The sequence below is a fragment of the Corapipo altera genome, unplaced genomic scaffold (assembly GCF_003945725.1).
Source record: "Corapipo altera isolate COAL_440 unplaced genomic scaffold, ASM394572v1 165, whole genome shotgun sequence".
NCBI classification, from domain to species: Eukaryota; Metazoa; Chordata; class Aves; order Passeriformes; family Pipridae; genus Corapipo; species Corapipo altera.
In genome coordinates this window covers 114005-134566 of record NW_020884954.1, presented here as the reverse complement: position 1 = coordinate 134566, position 20562 = coordinate 114005, and the positions used below count along the sequence as shown (strand labels likewise).

The following is a 20562-nucleotide window of genomic DNA, read 5'->3' as shown; positions in this document are numbered from 1 at the left end:
CACCATGAGATATTACAGGCTTGCTGGATTGTAATTGAGGGCATAGCATCCTGTCTTCTGTAGTTTCTGTCTTAGTGTTGAGAGCTGAAGGTTTTGTGTTTCTTAACACATAAAGCTCATTCCTTAAGCCTGTCTTAGGATTCGAGTTACCAGCTTGATTAACACCAAGTTGTTTGATGCTGGGTGTTTAGTAGCAAAGCTCTTACGTATTAAAATGGTAAGTCTCTTCTGAGACACTAAAATATCTTGTGTTTTCTCTATAGTGTTCAAACTTTCAGACTGTGTGATGCATCATTAAGAGCAGAGAAAAAATCAGGTTAACCTGTTTTGAACTCAAACCATAGCAAAGTAGTTGTTCATAGTCACTTGAAAGGTATTCTTTTAAACATTGGCAGAACCAGGATTATAATTTTTTGGCATTTATACAGTAGTACAGAACAATAAAGAAATATAACTCAGGGCCTTGTTCAAAGGACTGGAGGTCACACCAATGGATTTGGTTTCTGTCAGCACTGCTGGTTCACTCTTTCCTTTGATAAATTGCTTCAGTTTCCCGTGTCACAGCTTGAGTGACTATAAAATGGGGCCACTGTCAGCCCGTATAGCTAAAAATTATTTTCAAGATTTTAATTCATCTTCGAGAATTTTAACTTACCTCGATGAAAGTTAATTCAGTGCATACTGTGTACAGTCCTGCTTACTGTGTGGTAGATGGAGAATTCTGGTTGCTGAAAAACCAGCCTGTTAAGGTGTGGATCAGAAGTTATATTGGATAACGATGCAGAGTTTGACATATGTGGAGTTTGAGCAAAATAAGCTGTATACAGAAGAACTGGACTTGCCGTCTTTTTGTGGAGTTACTTCAGAAACCCGTAAACTCTACCCTGAAAAATCAGGAGTGGTTTTGAAATGCACTTAGAGTGCAAGATAACATGTGCTCTGCATTGGGAACAGATGCTGGCTCCATTTCAGTTTTAAACTAGGGCATTCCAAATGTCACAGCAAGCCAGCGCTGAGGGACTTGGCCTTGGAAAGAGCCAGCTTGATATAAATGAGTGTTCATTTGATAAATGGGATCTATTACTGAATAAGGGTTGTCTTTTAGCGTCTCATGCCACGGCGGTGCTGCTTCGGATCAAAGTGTAGTTGTATTTCTGTAGAGCACAAATGTACTTTAAAGCTAAACCTTCGTGGTGAAATGATCTTCAGTGGGAAATTCTGGAGCACAGTTTTAAATATGAGAAGGTTTTACGTGCTCAAAGCATTTAACTTCTCTGCTGTCATCAGTTCTGAAGCAGCTTTGACTCAAAGTTGCTTACAAAAGAAAGGCATGTGTACCTCTGCCAAAACAGCCACGTAGAAAGCACCTGATCAGTGATTCCTGAGCTGAGGATTGTGACCTAAATGGTGCCATAAGGATGGTGAGCCGGGAATACGAGGGACATTGGGGTATTTTGGTGTTGCTCCCTGAAGCGAGATTAGAGCTGCGAATGCTTCCAAACACCCAAGTTAGGTAATTCTCCAGATGGGAGCAGCAAGGCAGCCTTTGGTTTGACCTTGTGTGTGCAGTTTTTATTTCTTTGTAGAAATAAAGTTCCAAGGAAGCAGCTGCAGTTTCCCTTTTGCCCGCTTTAAATTCATATTATGAATGACTCAAGGTGGTGCTTCTTTCACAAATAGAACATGGCCTTGGAAATGCTCCTCTAGTCTCTAGATCAATATATACTAAAAAAAAATTACTGATCACTGTATTGAGGGTTTCACTGTACCTTGAGGCTTCAGCAGTGCATAATGTTTGGTGAAAATGGGTAGATGGATAAAACCTGAAAGTATTATTGATCGTTCTGCTGAGAGTGGTGCTGGACCTTGAGGCTTCAGCTGGTGCACAATGTCTCGTAAAAATGGGTGGGTGGAGCATTAGCTTGATAGCTTTCCAAATTTCAGCTTTGTAAACACTTCACAGGGGGCTCATCACTGCCATTTGAAATTTAAGAGGGCTTTTGTTTGTTTGTTTTATCAGATTCTCATCCATAGCTTTACCTGAGCAGCTTCAGAGCAAACCCCATGTGTGCTCCACTGTCCAGTGAGATAATCTTGGTGATGACACCTTGATCTCTTGATCCCTGTCTTAGACAGGCCCTGTTTGAATATAGGAAATGATATATTGAAACACCCTCACAGAAATAAATGATTCTGTTTCTAGTGGCAGTTCTTAGTTAAGGGGACAAAGAAATAGTTTCTGGCTCTCAACAAGAGCCTGCACACAGTATTGGGTGGTGAAAATCCAAAACATGACACAGGTCTTGATGCTGATTTTGAAAGAAAAAAGTACTCTCTGGGGTTCTGTCAAAGACTGGGATCTCCTCCATCATTGTAGCTGAAGGGGAGCCAGGAGGGCTCAGGGATTAATGGGAATGAGAATTAAGGATTGAGAAGATTCTTGTCACCTGTGAGAGCAGAGTCCTTGGCAGTCCATTGACTGTTAGAACATCCAGCAATAACAGTTGTGATGCACCTGAAGAATAAAACAAAACAACCCAGAAAGGATTGGGTTTTTATTTTTTTTTCTTTTTACTGCAATAAAAATGGGTCAGTGACAAAAATAATCAAGTAAAAAGTACTCTAGTACTTATTGCTGGGCTTTGTTAGCAAACCAGTGAACCTGTGGAAGTTATTGCTGAAGTACAAGGAACACAGATTCACTGCTTTAACTCAGCTTTTAACAACAGAGGCAATATTTTCTTCAGGTCAGTTTAATAGAGTAGTTCAGTTGTTTTTTTTTTTCAGAAAAAAACCCACCGCTTAGAATCCGGTGGTTCTAGTTTTAAGTGATAAGACAAATTAGAAACAATCCATTCCGTTGTCTTATGGTGTTTAGTACTTAATCAAATAGGTTTTTGGAGGCAAAACGTTTTAACTGCTTTCTCCCTTGCTCCCTCTTTACTTTAGGGAATAAGGAAACTATAAGTGTTGTAGTTTTGCTTGTATTTAATTCCTTCCTCGAATGAGTTTTTAGATAGATAGTGATCAAATGATAAAAAACTAATCACATATGTAACAAATAACATATGCTAGCATGTGCAATTCCAACACATGTTTTTAGTGTTTTTAAAATGGGCAAGTGTTAAACATGTGAGACACCTTATGTCTGCACCTCAAGTTAAACATTTACTGAAACTTGTAGAGGTACAGTGGTCTTATTGAGACCAAAAAATCCTAATCTAACAACAAGAGCAAGTCAGTTCGTGTATAATTTTGTCAACAGACTTCTCTAAGGAAATAAAAATTGCAATTGAAGATGGGATTGGAACCCAGCTACTGCTTCTTACTTGCTGGTTTAAGTGGTTTGGATTAAGACTAGAGCACACAGTAAGGAGAGAAAAGTCTGTTGCTCTGCTTGTTTTTAAAAATTAATTAGTGACCCTTCAGTGTGTGTGTCCAGAGCATTCTGAGCAAGCACACCTCACATCCAGATCTGTTATATGCAGTGCCCAAGAATCACCCACTGCTGTCAAACTTTTTTGTTTTGCAACTGGAAGTGTGATGGGACTGGCAAACACTGGATTTTTGTGTTGGCCCGTGGAGTATACCTTTCTTAATGAAGTTATGCTTCTGGGGGTCATGTCTTACTGTATTTTGCATTACAGTAGCAGCCCAGCAGCGAATTGTTGGGTTTCTGTCATACAGAGTGAGGATACAAGGGTGCAGCAGGTGATATTTCCCACCTCTGTATTCACATTTATTTACAAACAAGTGAAATCAAATTAGCCCGAAAACAGAAATCTTCATTGAAAATACAGAAATCATTCTGTGATTTGTAAAAATAATAGGATTTAACTGAAAGGTGCAAAACCCCAACCATTAAGAACCTACAGTCAAATTTGTTCCTGCAGGAGAAAAAAAAATGGATAAAGAAAGAAATAGTGAACTAGAATCACAGAATGGTTTGGATTGGAAGGGACTTTGAAGATAATCTAATTCCAATCTCCCTGCCATGAGCAGGGACACCTTCCACTAGCCCAAGTTGCTCCAAGCCCCATCCAACCTGGCCTGGAACATTTCCAGGGATGGGGCAGCCACAGCTTCTCTGGGCAACCTGGGCCTGGGCAGCCAAGAATTTCTTCCTAATATCTAATCAAAACCTGTTCTCTTTCAGTTTAAAACCAGTCCCCCTTGTCCTGTCACTACGTGCCCTTGTAGTTCTTTTCCTGATTCTGTTGTTTCTTCGAAGGAAGGTGAATTTTGAGTGAATTCCATAGTTTCATATTTGAAAACAATGCAGCCCAGCATAGATCTATAATCTGATATTCTTACCTGGAATTTTCTTCTGAGAGTTGTACAAACAGAGGGAAAAAAAGCTGATGATCCTTGAGCTTAAATGCTTTTAGGATTGAAGTAAAAATATCAGGTTCATCACTATTTGTCTTTTCTGAAAGTGCTTTCAAGGGAGTATTAGGTTCATTGTAACCTGCTTTCATAGAATGGGGGCACTCTGAATTAAATGAAAGCTGTGTGCTTAAACATCTAGTTCAGGAAAAGACCACATTTTTGTCAATATACTTTATTTTTCCCTCTTCATGTCTTTTGTACAGTGGTGCTTTTAAGTGCAGTTGGTAAATCAGTTTGTATATGGGGAATAAGGACATAAATTTCTGGGGGCCTTGCCTTATTAAATACTCATTTATAGATTCCTTGTTTCCCCTTCATTTCTTCCTCTCACATCACCTTTCCAAAAGTTTCCACTGTATTTTATCCCTTAAATATATGGGAATGTTACTGGTCTGAAATAATACTTTTCCAAATGCAACATTAATAACAAAATTGAAGCTGGATTTTCTCTAGTTGAAGAGGAGATGAAGATTTGTAGGCAATGTTTGGAAGATCACCTTTCAGTTCTTCACTGAAATAACAATACCATATGAATTGTTTCAAGATTTACATTTATATTCTAGTTCTTTATTTTTAGGTTTTTAGCTGTGAGTGCTCATTAGCAGGGTCTTAACTACTTCTTCAGTGTTACTGTTTTTAAAAAGTAATTAATTGGTGTTTTTCTTTACAGGGAGAAGAGAATTTATCCAAAGATTAAAACTTGAAGCAACCTTGAATGTGCATGATGGATGTGTAAGTCACCTGTCACTTTTTTCTTTGTTGAAAGACGTTAAATTTTGATTTTGTTGCCATGGTAATAGTTCCTTAACTTAAAAATGCAAATACTATGCATTAAAGCTGAGCAGGACAACTCTGTTTGCTGAGACCTACATCTGAATTCTCTAGGTATTTGTTTCTTAAACATCTGACACTTTATCTTTGAACCAAAGTATCTGATCCTTGTCTGTGTCTAGTGCTGAATGAATTAATATCCAGTGCCAGTAAAACACATTCGTGCCTTTTCAGTTAGGATTCATGTTAAAAAGTATTTTTAGCAGTTTCTTGCTATGTTTGATATATTTTGTATTAGTGTTTGGAGTGATTTATCCTCCAAGTCTAAAAAGCAAATGATCAAGTGCTACATGCTTAGTTAAAGAGATAATGAAAACAAAACCAGGCCTCCCCTGAAAGGCAATACCATAACTCAAAATATTGTTTATTTGAATACTTAATTATTGAAAGTGGTCCAAATATTTTAAATCATATCCTTTTAAATAAAAGGTTTCACTTAAACTAGGTAGAGGGCAAAGAGGTTGCCATGATACCTTCGATGAATAGAGCAGAAATTCATGACTCTCTAAGTCTTTGTTGTACAAGATATCTGAAAAGTGAAAGTACGCTATAAAAAAAAAAAAGAAGATTTAAGTGTAACTTTCATACTTTACCGTCTTTATTTCTAAAGCTGTTCAAATGTAAGGATTATTTTAGCTTGAGTTGCTTACACCTATAGTTTTAAATTAAGGGGTGTTATAATTGCTAACTGACACGGGAGTAGTTTTAAAGAAAAAGTGTTGTTAACATCCAACCTTCTTGAGATCAGAAGGATGATTTGGACGTGCCTATATTTTTGAGAGACTGGAGAGACTGGGGAAAGCAAGGATTGGGATTGATGTGCATAAAATATCAGCTACTTCTCCTGTACTGGCTACCACTGAAAGTTTAATGTTCTGGTACAGATGGTGTTGACATAATGAAACAAATGCATTGATTCCTCTTTTTTTTTTTCTTTCAAGAAATGTTATAAGAATGATGTAAGGTCTCTTCCAACCCAAACCATCCTAGGAATCTATATGTGGAAAGTTATATATCAATTTTTTATAATCAAGATTGTAACAGTGATTTTTTTACTTTACAGTTTCTCTTCTGGTAATTTTTCTTCTCCTCAAATAGTTGAGATGAAATTTTTCAAGTTTCTTTTCCTGAAATTGATTGGGTTTTTTATTTTTTTTTCTTAGTTGTCTTGTAAAAATAGTATTTTTTTCCTCTAAGAACAGAGGACAGGAAAATAGTGTTGCTTCACTACCTGTTAAAAATGGAGTGACTGACCTCTATTTTAATTTACATCTGTTTCATGTAATGGAAATTGCAGATTTGGTGTTGGCTATTTGGTGTTTCTTGGATCTATCTAGTGGATATGTATTTGAAAGCTACTTTTGATTTAATTGTGCTAGCTTTTAAAAAATGGTTTAACATGTGGCTTAACTTAATTATTTCCACGAGAGGACAATGTTTTAATTGCGAACTTACAGCATCATGTGCAGGTGTTTAAAATATTGCCACAGTTTGAAAAAAATGTCTCTGGAAGTTGAATTTGCTCAGAACTCTTCACCTTTAAAGAATGGGGCATTGGGAGTTCTGATGTCCTTTGCTGTGTGATCTTCTGTGAGGAATAATCTTGTGTGGCCAACAACCACTCAGTGTAATTTCTTACTATTTGCTTTAAAAACATCTGTGAAATAAAAGTCAATGTATTACAATGCTGTTACCGATTAAAGTCGTTATACAATCAATGGTAATTAGGGTCTTTTGTTTTTTAATTTCCCACAACTGCTGAGTCAGTATGCATTTCAAATGTGGGGAACAAATGCTATATTGTCTTATTAAGGGTGTTCATGGATTTGGGTTTTTTGGGGGTGGTTGGGGTTTTTATGAGTGTTGGATGGCAGGGGTTTGTGGGTTGCTTTTGGTTGCTCTTTGTTTGTTTGGATGGGGTTTTTTAGGAACTTTTGCATTGTTCTGTTGAATAAGTTGTGACTTATATTTTCTATATAAAGCACACTGTGTAATTGGACGAGGTGGACAACTTACTTAAGGCAAGGAGTTTTTTTACTAATTGAGGATAAAAATAAAGCCCAGATTCCTACCTGCCATTTGGTCTCTGTTACACAAAAGAGAGATCTGATGGGAAATACAACAGTATAGTCACACTCAGGTGGGGATATCTGTGAAGAAGGGACTAGTTGCTGGAATTACTTCAAGTATACTTGCTCTTGTAGCACTAATATTACCACAGCACCTTCTTGTTTGAGATGTATTTTCTTCTCAGAGTTTAGGTACCATTGTCTTTGAAACAGTCCAATTTTCCACTTGGTTTGAAGTCACAGTTCCTAACAGCAGTATGTGAGGTAATTGAATTACTCCACTGACGTCTGCTTGTAACCTCACCATCCTTCCAGGGCATGATTTCCCTCTTTCAACAAGATTCACATTGTCAAATTCAGTGAAGTCATATGTGTGCCAGAAGTTGCCATTTTCTAAGCTCTAAAGGGAGCTTAAGATAATGAGGAAATGTATGGAGTTACATGAGCTGTTTTCCTCATGAAGTAATTAAATCCAAAGGAGAAACATTAAAAGCCAGTCAATTTGGACCAGCAACAATGAAACCTGAGGAAAGCAGAGGATAAAGCAACTCTAAACCATATTGAATTGTATTTAAAATATGGCTTATTTTCTTTGTGTTTTGGCCCTTTGAAAGCTGAGGAAGGTAGAGATGCAGAATATAGATGGAGCCTTTGACATGAGCAAATAGCACATTTTTGAAGTAAAAAGGATTACCTGGAAGAATAATTTCTCATCTCTTTGTACAGACATTTAGATCAGTAGCAAACAAGCATCCTTTGTGGCACACATCTCCTTCAGGATGGCACTTGGGAACAAGTCATTTTTAGATGTAGCCCTCAAAGCTATGCTTGAATTAGTACAGGAAGTCTGTGTGTTGTTAGAATGTGCAGTTTTTACCTTGTCCTCCACAGATGAAAAGCACTGCCTTTTCCACCCCTTTCCTTGCTTGGAGGATCTTCCTGGTATTCTGAATATCTACAGTCATTTTTGTTTCCTTTCCTCCATTTCTTGTATTCTGTTAATTCGTCCTGTTCACAAAAGAGTTGATTCTCCTGTCACTTGGCATAGAAGTGAGGACTTTGCTTTTTCAGTTTTTTAAGATTGGCTACACTGCCTCCTGCATTGTCTTTGATAGTAAATTTGTATTTGATTAATTGACTAATGAATCAAAAGTGCCCAGTGCAAGGCTAGATGAGTGACAAATTAAATTAGATACAATTAATAATGTGGAACACTTAATAGAAAAAAGCTAATTACACACACTTTGACTTTTCTTACCTTGTTAGTAACTGTCTACCATTTGTGATTAATATATCCTTTCTTTTGGCTCTAACACCTTTTCCCAAGAATTCCAAACCCTCGGTGGAGTTACATTATGCTTTTAGTTGGGTGTTAAGTGGCTGTGAAGACAGCACATATGTAGCTTTTCTACACAATTTTGAAACACAAACCAATTTTGTAGCTAGTCCTCATTTTAGAGGATATTCTAAAAGTGGGTTTGCTACCAGTGGAATGAGATGAGAACTTTTATTTATCTGCTTTTACTGAGCATCTCTTTTCAGTGATCCGTGTGCCATTTTATTTGGGTTATTCAGAGCTGGTCAATAGGTTGTACTGAGCACTGCATGTATTGACTGATCACTTATTGGAAAGTCAGTGTTGTCTGGAAAAAAAGATCAAGCTTGTCCCACTGAGAGCCTTTGTTATTTTTTGGCTTATTTATGGCCAGCAATGTCGAGAAGGCGATTGGGTACAGAATAAAAAGCCTGTTTATAGGCCTCTAGTAAACATCTGATTGTGTCACCTCACTTCAAGATTTTTTTTGAACCAACTTTGGCCTGGGTAGAGTGTGTTGAAATTGCTCCACTGAGGCAATCAGTGCAAAGAAATTGGAATTTAAAAGGAGAATGATTGATGTCTTGAGTAGGCTTGTGATGCTACAATTTATATAATCTTGTCTCCCCTTTGCATCTTCAGTGCTTTCTCTGCTTTCCTGTCCTTCTGATTTTGATTTTGTACATAAATATACACATCCACCCCCTCAATTTGTTTAATTCCTTTGCTAACTCTTCTTTCTCACATCGTGTTTTTAATTCTTTTTGGTAGCTTCCTCATTTTTTTCAGTATTTTGTTCTTGTTTCTATTCCTGTATTCCTATATTAGCATTTTGGTTTCTTTAGGGCAATGATAACATTTTTCTGCCTGAAGGGAAATGCAGATGAAAACAAACATTCTCGGGTTTTGTGCTCGCTCTAGCTGTAGTAGTGTGCTATGTTTGACAACATTTTCAGAGCACAGTCGCTGTCAGGACAGGTTATTTCAATGGCAGATGGTTCTGGGGGCTGGTTGAATGAGTGGTTCTTGGTGACTGACAGCCAGAGTTATAAGATCATAAAAGTGGCCATGCAAGGTCACACCAGTGCTCAGTTGAGCCCAATAACTTGGCCCTGAGAGTGGCCAGTACATATTTTTGAAGAAAGTTGAGACAGAGGAAGCAGACAGTACTTGATGGGTATTTTAGAGAACACATCAGACTTTAATGGATAGATGGAAGTAAAGACAGTGTATGCTTGGTTCTGATAATTTTTCTTTTTTTTTTTTTTTTTGATAAATATGTATATTCTTCCACTTCTGATGTTCAGAACGTTCCATGACAGTGATTTCCAGTTTCATTAAAATGCCAAGTGTGTCATGTGATGGTTTAATTTTAGGCCTTCCATTCCTATACTGTTAAGATCCACAGAAAATTATTTCTTACTTTTTCCCTGTCGGTCAGGATTTCATAAGCATCAGAGTAGTGCAAATTATTTGGTTCTTGCAATAAAAATTATTAGATAACTCTTTGTAGTAATTTCTCTTTTTGAATGGGCACTAAATAGAAAAGGAGAATATGGGAGCAGGATATGAACCGAAACTGGATAGTGTGGAAGACATGGAATTGCCGTGCATGGATGTGTACTCTGACAGAATGGTGTTTGCTTTTGTGTGCATTTCCTAGTGAGTCTTAACAATATTTAACTGCTGCTGAGCACTGAGCTCACTCTGGCATAGGCATGTTTGTTATAAAGTTCCTAGACTTGAGTGTATCGAGGTGTTCTCCATATGATCCACCTGAAACAGCTAACTCTGGTTGTGCAACGAACCCCAGCTAAGCTTGCAATTAAAGCAGTAACTAAAATGGGTGTATTTATTCTAAACAAAAATTGGTTTTGTTTTTTGGGGGGCTCAGAATGAAACACTTGAATTAAAAAAAAACAAAACCAAAAACCAAAAACAAAACACAAGAGCAAAACCAAAAAGAAAAGGATTTAGAACAAAGTTCCTTTTTACTGATTTTATAATCCATTCTGATTCATCATACTAAGGCAGTTGTTCTGCCAACAGAATATAGCCAGCAGAAAATGATGATGGCTGCAGTTTGGCACTTGAAGGTATTTTAGAGGCTACTTGAAATAATAATGGTCATACATGCAGTCCTTGGTGCTTGTGCATGAGCTGCTGCTTGGAGGATACTTTTTGAGCTTCCTGGACCTTGAGTGCTTTCACAGCTTTATTTCAGTGACACCTTATAAAGCACAGGCTTGTGAAAAGGAGAATTGATAAGGAAATATATTGTAAAGCTCTTCCAATAAGATTCTGTACCTCCCTGTAGGATTCTTCTTTCCCAGCATACTTTTCAAAAGGGATCTGGGATGGATTCTGCTTTTCCCTGAGAAAGTGTGGTCAGTGAAAAGTGCACAAAGCAATGGATGGTCAGAATTTGGATATGGTGAAGCCGCAATAAAGATTGTGATGCCCTCCAGATCAAATTTGGAGAACTCTCTGGAGTAGATTTGGTGCATTAAAGTGCCTGAATGTATAAAATTGTGGCTACTGAGGCCCTTGTGGGAAGGCTTAATTTACCTGATGAACTCTTGAGCAGAGGGAGTAATTGAGATGCCATAGGTGAAGCAGATGATTCCCTTATCAATTTATTTTAAAAACACAGGTTTTTTTTTTTTTTTTTTTTTTTTTGGTGCTAGCTACTTAGAAATGACATCATTTCAATTGAATTTCTTAACTCCTGTTTCTGTAGTGTTGGGTGAATATAGATGTTTTAATACAGGGAAAATTGAATTGCTCTAAGCCTAAACAAGTTTTTTTCTTTTAATTCATGCAGGTGAATACAATTTGTTGGAATGATACAGGAGAATATATTTTATCTGGCTCAGATGACACCAACCTGGTAATTAGCAATCCCTACAGCAGAAAGGTAGGTTTGTTTCTGGATACTTGCTAATTTTAAAATAAGATGTAAGTTATTATTTTTCAACATGTTAAAGTTCTTTTTCAATCTATTAGTTTTCAGATATTAATTATCATCTGACAGAGATAATATCATGCACTTCACAGTGTTTATAAATGGGAATAAAACCCCACAGTGCTTTAAACCCTTAGTATTCTAATCCCTTGCGACATAGGTATTATCCCATTTTACGGTACGTGGTCTGGCACAAAAGGAACATGGTCTCACAGCAGATTAGTGTCGGGACTAGAAATAGGATTCAGTAATTCCTGTGAAATCTTATCGTCAGATAAATTGTTTTCCTTTCACTTTCGTTTTAAAATATTGTATTGGCCTTTGCTCTGTGTAATGCACTGAGTTGGTGTCGTTGAGGTGTTAATCTTGATTCAAATGGTTCACTCCCACTTGAAATTACGTTGCCTCGTGGGTACCTGTGTGTGGATGCAGCAGAATTTGTGCTGATACAAGGGAAGCAGGTTTGTGAAGCAGAAGGTGCTGTAGAGGTCTCTGCCTTTCCACTCCTGCACTCACGGGGGTTACGATGCAGTTGGATGGTTTCCAGAAATGCCAGCTGGCATCCATCAGGTAGTAGCGGTGTCCCACACTTTGCTCTTTAAGGAACTGCTGTAGTTTGATGGAACAGATGCTCTGAACTCTCTGTCCTCTCTCCTGTGCTCGCTCAGAGGCTGAGAACTAAACCCTGAAGATGTGATAAAAAAATTAAATGTGGTGAGAGAGCCAAAACGTGTGGCTGTGATGGTGGAAGAGAGTTTGAGTAGAAGGTTTTTTGCTTTCCTGAAGAGTTTTGGAGGGAAAATTATAGTGATTTGGAGAATTGCCTGTGCCTATAGATAAGGCCATTTTCCTCACTTCCCCAAATAAATCCATAGCTTTCAAACTTCATCTCTTCCTTGCAACTCTTGGTGTCAGTCTGACAAAGTTCAGATCAGTGTCATTAGACTCAGATTTCTCTTGGCCTGGGAGTTCAGCTGAAGAAGAAAAGGTGTGTAAGACAGCTATGAAGCAGATGATGGATATATTCCAAAGTGAGTGTTGTTGTAGAGATTTGCAGAGTAAGAATTTTTCGTGCAAGTAAAGGATGTTCAATATTATTTATTGTTCAGGGTTTATTTTAATATCTCAGTATCAGATGGTTGCAACATTATTATCTTATTATATAATTATTGCATTAAAATATCGTATTGTTTTAATAGATGCAGCAATTTAAGCTTTCATGGCACAATTTTGGGTTTTTTTTCTCCATTGTGTACTGCTGCTGTACTTAAGCCTAATGAAGAATATAGGAGATGTCTTGTTTCCTTATTTTTTACAGTTAGCTGAGTTATTTATTTTACATAACTACAGAGGAGGAGATAGGGGTTTTTTTCATTACTATTATTTTTTTCCCCCCAATACATGCAAATGCAATTATAAAACAGCAGGTACTAGCAAGAAGACTTAATAATCAGTTTTGTTCCTGAAATATCTAGACATGGTGTTTTTAATGACTGTTAGAGCTGTGTTAGCTGATTTTCTCTGGCTAGAGTAACAGAATCAATACAGGAAAAGGGAGCAAATTGGTATTGGTATCAGGACTGTACTGTAATCTGTCATCTTGGCAAATACCCTTATCACCATATTTCCTGTTATGAACTAGCTAGAGCAGCAAAAATAGACTTCAGCCATCAATGTAGTGTCCTGTGTTACAAAAATATCTAATTTAATAAGGAAGCATTTCACAGAATGGGTGAGGCTGGAAGGGACCACTGTGGGTCGTCACCTGGTCCCACCTCCCTGCTCCAGCAGGGTCATCCCAGGGCACAGGGTTGTGTCCAGACAGTTCTTGGGTATCTCCAGCGAGGGAGACTCCACACCCTCTCTGGGCAACCTGTTCCAGTGCTGGGTCACTGCACAGCAAGGATGTTCTTCCTCATGTTCAGGTGGAACTTCCTGGGCATCAGTTCCTGCCCGTTCCTCTTGTGCCATTGCTGGGCCCCCCCAAGCAGAGCCTGGGCCATCCCCTGCCCCCTCCCTGCAGCCCCTGGCAGACAGGGCTGAGGTTCCCTCTCAGTTGTCTCTTCTTGAGGCTGAACAGGCCCAGCTCCCTCAGCCTTTCCTCATGAGAGAGTTGCTTCGGTCCCTTGATCACCTTTATCAGGACAAAAATATTTCTTTCCTGGTAGCAATAGTGTGAAATCAGAGGTGGGGTTGACTCCTGACATCTTTAGCTGTCATCTGAACTAGGATACCTTATGGACTTCTTGTTCTGAGTTGCTCTGATACAGAGTTCCTAATTGGGTTTTTAAATGTTTTCAGTAAAATGCAGAGATCTGAACAAACCTTTATTTATTGAAATAAAATTAATGGGTTATATTTCCTGAGTTTGATAGTTATTTTTTTATTTTTAGCACTAAGTCATGTGTACCATTCAGAATATGCAGATACACTGTTAATCTTTCTTTGTGTGAATTATTCAAAAGGTGGGAAATAGCACTTCTGAAATGTTAGGCATGAGCTATTACTAACAGAACAACTTCATTTGCATAATGTTTTCTTTGATTAAGTTAATTGAGTGGAAATTTGGAAGTAATTTTCATACTGTAAACAACTTGGGAAGTATTTTTTCCCTAATAGAAGTGGTGAAAAATGCAGTTTGGTTTAAGTGCTGCAGCTGGGGGAAATAAGGTAAGAATAGAATGTTCACTAGTGCACAGGAAAGCACATGGAGGGTTTTTTCAGTTTTGATAGTCTAATAAGAAGTATGTTAGGAAGTATAAAAAGGGTCACCACAAAGTCTTTAAAATCAGCTGTGATGGTGAAGTAAATCATGTGCTTCTCTGCTTGTACTGTAGATGAAAGACATTCACTGAGACCAAGTCTTGGTTATTGCCCTTTAATCATGTTCTTAAATGTTTATTTATTTATGGCTGGTTTCAAAACATCCTTCCCTGTAAACTTCAGTTCTTCTTTTTAGAGTGAGTTTATAGCCTTTAAAAATTGATGTTACTCATAAAATAAAGTTGGCTTGAATTACAATGCTTTATTCTTCTTGACCTACAATATTCCAGGTCCTCTAAATCTCTGCTCATGTCCCGTTGGCTGCACCATCACCCTGGACTAATGTTTCACTTCGAGAAACCCGATGTGATATATAACAAGCACTGTAAAAACAAAAGGTGGCACTTGCATTTCAGTCCTTTTATTGTGCAGACAACTTCGTGCAAAGTGCCTAAGTGAATGTCTTTTGTGGAACCACTTTGTTCTTGGAAGAAATTCAGCGTAAAAACAGTTTCTCTGCTCTGTTGCACTGCGCTGCAGGTCACTGGCAGCCTGTGCATAACTCATGTTTCAAAGTGCCACACTCTGTGTTATTGTCCCACTCTTTATTTGCTCGGAAAACATCAGCCTGGTACAACCCTCCTTTTTTCCTTCCTCCCTCAGGTTTTAACTACGATTCGCTCAGGACACAGGGCCAATATTTTCAGCGCAAAGTTCTTGCCGTGCACCAACGACAAACAGATTGTATCCTGCTCTGGAGATGGAGTCATTTTTTACACCAATGTTGAACAAGATGCAGAGACCAACAGGCAATGCCAGTACACCTGCCACTATGGAACCACCTATGAGGTACCTCACACGAGTATATGATCATTTAAGATGGGGAAAACACATATTTTCTTGTGCTGTTGCCCAAGATTCTAACCAGAGCACTGAAAATTTTATTTCAGTGAGAATTATAGAACTTTTCTTCTATCTTTTTTGAGGGGTTTTATTTTTCCTTTTTTTCTTTTTTTTTTTTCCTCTTAGAGTAGACTTTAACAAAGAAATGTGCTGTCTAAATTAAATGGAGGACTTTCCAGTTGTTAAGACACCCCTTTTTTTTTTGCAAATATGAATTCACCTTCACTGAATGAATGTGCTGCAGAGCAAAACCGATTTAAATTGTGCTGTGAATTTTTTCCTGAAGCAGGCTGGGAGGTGGGAGCAATGGCTGTTTGCATTTTTATTTTTATTCTTCCCCTCGTGCCCTCCCTCTTCTCTCCCCCCCCCGAAATTTTCAGCAGTTTAATGCCTTTTTCACAACTGAGATCCTTCTAAGAAATGCTTATTTCAGCATGTGTGAACAGCTTAGTCTGAAAACTGTGTTTACAGTTTTAGATAATTTTTCTATTGTGTATTCTACTTAACTCTTTAGCTGTAAGTTTAATGACAGTGTTTTCAATCGTCCCTTGGAAGTTTGGTTCATATAAACTAGGCAACTGAAGGAACAAAGTGTTAGTTAACTTAGGAAGATAATAAGATTTATTGATCTATTTATTTTTTTTTAATAATTGATCTATATATTTTTTGCAAATAGCAAAATGTGCTGCTTGTAAAACTTAGTGTGGTTAAAATAGGAAAAAATACTGCTATTTTCTTCTTAGGTTATAAATGTTCCTTTTTAAAAATTATTTATTTGTTTGGGGTTTTTTAATACTTCCGCAGTATACACACAGGGGAAAAAAATCCCAAATCCATTGCTTTTTAAACTATTTAGCTCAGATTTCGTAGCAAGTTGTTAGATCTTTCTTTACCTCTCAAGTGAACAAAATATTTTAAAATCTCTGCTAAAAACAATTGGAGTGTATGAAAAGAGAAAGTGGCTGAGGTACTGCCAAAATTAATTTTTGATCATGTAGTAAAAGTATCCTCAAGGTTGTAATTACACGTTTCACTAAAGCCTTTTGTCAAAACACATCCTGTCTGCAGGGTCACTTTTCAGGGCAGTCAAGTGAACCCTGTGATATTCCCTCTGTTTCTGGGATTTGTGGTTTGGTGTGGTTTATTTCCCTGGGTTTAACACAAGACTGGGTATTTTCAGTTTTGCAAAATGTGATTCTGGATCCCAGACTTGCACCGCCTGCTGTTATTTTTGAGGGGGTTTTTTTGATTGAGAAACTCCTGTTTCCTTTGAACATCATCAGTTCTGAGGGCCCCCAGCCAGAAGCCTGAAGTGCCTCTGTTCTCTCTGAGGTTGACTATATATAGCAGTCTGTGCTGCTCTGGGAACTGCCCTCGTCGACTGGGTGTTCTCTGCATCGGAAATAAAAACCTGCCTTTGCACAGCAACATCTGGAGACTGAGATGCTGTTCCCTAAAGCTGAAATGTCCTTGCTGGGGAGGGTGTCTGCCAGGTCATTGTCACTTCCTGAGGAAATCACAACTGAAAGCAGCTGCCAGTTGTGGTTGTGGGTGAGGAGCAGCAACAGAGACCAGAACTGGCCTGTCACAGGAGATGCAAAGGTTGTCTCTCTGCAAGGTGTTGTTTGTCATCAGTGGTGATGGTGTGCACCCTGCAAGCTACTGAACCAGATGATAAATACAAATTTCGTGGATCCAACAAGTTAAACTTGTCAAAACAAACCAGCAACAGTTTAAAAAATATTTTGGAAGAAATATGGAGAGCCCAACTGTCTGGCAAATGGAGACGCAAGTTTTGTTGTTGTCCCTAGAGAATGACTGTCACTGAACAGTAACTAGTTGTAGGAGTGTAGTTTCTTTTTTTTTTTTTTAAATCATTACTTGAAGAGGGCAGGGACATTTGCCTGCTATATTTCACAGTTAAATGGTCTTATTTGGCATGATTTTAATTCAGCAATTTGCTTTAACAAAATGCCACGCAGTAATACATGCATTTAATATTCAAGTGTCAGGTTTAAGACACAGTAACAGAATTTATAGCCTTTATAAAAAGTATTTCCCAAGATGTATTATAAACCTTTGTTTTTGAAGAGAGCTCAAATTTAAATATATTAAACACATTATTATTGTTGTTTTGAATGACAGTAATGTGATACAGTTTGGTTGTTTATAGTTTTTAAACACAGTTAATGGAAGGAATATCAAAATCCCTGCATGACAATGACTATTCTAACAACTGTGTCTCTGAAGTTATTTTTCTTATCTAGTTTTGCACTGAGGTTTAACATATCTAGATTTGAGCTCCCTTCAAAAACATAGGTTTATAATTCATTTTTGGGAAATGCTTTTTTATAAAGGCTACAAATTCTGTTGCTGTGTCTTAAACCTGACACTGGAACACTAAATGCATGTATTACTATGTGGCATAGCAGACCTTTTTTTGATCCTTGGTACATGAAATATAATAGAGCAAATAACAGGGAGTTTTAAGCAAATGGCTGAGATGCAACTTCAGCTTCTGACATAACCCAACCTTGTCACTGGGAGTTTTCTGGAGTGGGAAGATAATTTCTAAATATCGTGATGTTGCTGCCCAGCTGTATGTAACCACATCATCACATTAAATATAGAACTTTGACTCACTGGATTCTCTAAATAACAAAAGCTAAGAGCTGCCCCTGAGGTACTAATTCTAAATTTGAATGTGGTTTGAATTTGAACTGCTCTTAAAACTTGGAGTTTGTGATTGTTCAAGGCATTATAAAAACATCCAGTGAAACAGAGGAATGTGGAAATTTGTTTAGATTGTGATAAACTCTGAGATAATTGTACAATTGTTTTTAATTCTGGGTGAGAAGAGAATAAGTAGAGGGAGAGGGAGAAGTTCTTGAGACATGTTTCTGAAGAATTTGTTAGTTATACAAGGCCATGACAAGTTTATTTTTACTCAGCCAAATGCTTTTCTTTATTGCCCTTCATTAGGAATTGGATTTCAGAAAGAGAATGTACTTTAATGGACAACTCTTACCTTCATATTTTAAATACAGTAAAACAGTCACATAGCTATATGCTTTTGAAGTTAAATAGAAGACTTTTTTTGTAGTTATTGTAAAGGATTTTATAAATATATATAATGTGTTCTTGTTGAACTTAAATGTAATAACAATGATCTTAGTTATTGGAGTTTTCAGTTCTCTGTTTTAGTGCTTATAAATTACTGAACATATCTGTAAACACCATACATGAAAGTTGGCACATGCAAGTTATGTTACAGATATACTGTGAAGTAGCACTAGCATGAACAAAACCAAAACACAACTACTAGAAATAAGAGCTTCCCACATTCAGCACCACTCCTGGAACAAAGCAAATATTTTCACTGCAAGCTCTGCATGGGAATCCAGCAAACGTGCTGGAAGAATTTAGTGGACTGAAGAATGATTGATGGCTTTTATAAGGACACAAATAAAGTCAATTTGAATGAAATGTGTAGTGAAAACCAGTTTTTTAAATATGTTACACTAACATATAGAGGAATAATGGCCACAGCTCAGAAGTTTGTTGTTCTGTTGTTGCTCAAATCTTGAGTTTGTTCTGCCTGTTGAACTTCTCGTGTGTCAGCACAACGATTTGGCACAGCACACATTGTCTCAGTACTACAAGAAATGCTGAATCCTGCAGTGATTACCTTTGTAATCCCACTTTAGATTGCAAGACTTATAGATATCCTTAGGTTACTTTTAATAAGAGTTCGGGGGGGGGGATAATCATCCCATTAAAAGCATTAAAGAATCACTCATTTGCTCTGTGTTGAATGAGTGTATTGCACTATTAACCATTTTTGTGGCTTTATAAATTTCTGTGAAGTTACTGGTAGTAGCAGCAGTGTAGTTCTACCACGTTCTCTGTTTCCTGTTTGAGAGGCAGAGTGTGAGAAACGTGACATTTCCTATGCATTCACTGACCTGTGGAATTCAGCTTTAACATTTTGGCCTCTTGCCTTTTTATTTTGTCTTAAGAAGGCCTTCTTGAATTAAGCCATACATGTGGGACTCCATCCAAGCCTTCCCTACTTGGAGTAGGGCTGAGCTTAGGAAAACAGTTCAGTACAGTGCTCTCCTAAAAAAAAATTAAAAAAAACAATTTGCAGTGAGGAGGTAGGTTAGTAACAGCCTTTATTGCAGAGTTGCTTCGGGGGGCTACTTAGAATGCAAAGGAATGGGCAATGAGAATAAAACCCATTGAGTATTTTCAAGGCATTCAGACTTGAGGGTTTTGTTTGTTATTGTCTTCTATTACTTGATAGAGAATAAACTGAGCTTTTGTTGAATGATTGCAGGAAAATTGATTAGTTATCTGAAAACTGATAGCAGTAAATGTAAGTTGTGTGTTAAAAGATAATAAAAATATCTGTAAGCTTTGACCTACAGATATTTAATCTTATGTGACATTTAATAATCTACTTCAGTAGTCCAAACCTTCTCTTGAAAATAAAGAAACATCACCAGTTTTTTGGTTTTTCCTCTTTATTTCAGTGGAAAGCTGGACTTGAGTAATAATTGCTTCAGTCTGTACTGCTGCTCAAAATGTTGATGCTTTTATTTTTAAATTAATGCTATTTCTGGCTGTATTCATACTTTTATTTTTTTCATTCTTTCTTTCTTTTGTGTAGATTATGACAGTACCAAATGATCCCTATACTTTCCTCTCTTGTGGTGAAGATGGCACTGTAAGATGGTTTGATACTCGAATCAAAACAAGTTGCACAAAGGAAGATTGTAAAGATGTAAGAGTGAAATCTTTTAATAAAGATGACCTAAATGTAGAGCTGTACATCATACAAACATAGGATATGAATTCTGGTAAGGCTTTTAGAAATAATAGGTTTCAGGGTCGTTGGTGGAGATGACAACATGTTTCCCAAGAAACAATAAAAGTTTGGGGAGTCTTTTTATTTTAATTTTTTTTTTAATATCTCCTTTGGCATTTTTTGCTTTACAAACTTTGGTGTGAGGCTGCAGATAGGTAGAAAATATTGTACATTGAAATGGAATCTCTTGGTCTGGTTTACATTAGTACTGTAGAGTGCAGAGTTGAAGGCAGAAAATGAGCCTTGAAAATCATCTGCAGCCTTGTGTTCTTGAGCATCCTTAGCCCCTCTGTGAGAAAAGATTTGGTAATGAATTATACTACCTCACTGGTATTACTCCCTACAAGGTAAGGTATTGATGGTGTGCACTGTGCTTGGATTTCAAAAACAGTTTTAATATTGAATTGGAGAAAAGCTACCGAAGTATGGATTGCTATTCTTGATCAGTTTTATTCTA

General features: G+C 37.3%; 1 protein-coding gene across 7 annotated transcripts in view; it reads left to right on the top strand.

Moving 5' to 3' along the window:
- DCAF6 (DDB1 and CUL4 associated factor 6) overlaps window positions 1-20562 on the top strand; it is an 81572-nt gene that overhangs the window by 10371 nt on the left and 50639 nt on the right. For all 7 annotated transcript variants that reach the window (XM_027663589.1, XM_027663588.1, XM_027663587.1 and 4 more), the window contains exons 2-5: window positions 5060-5121; window positions 11429-11521; window positions 14996-15181; window positions 19908-20021. In XM_027663589.1, coding sequence (XP_027519390.1) covers window positions 5060-5121; window positions 11429-11521; window positions 14996-15181; window positions 19908-20021 — 455 coding nt within the window. The remainder of the gene's footprint in view (window positions 1-5059; window positions 5122-11428; window positions 11522-14995; window positions 15182-19907; window positions 20022-20562) is intronic.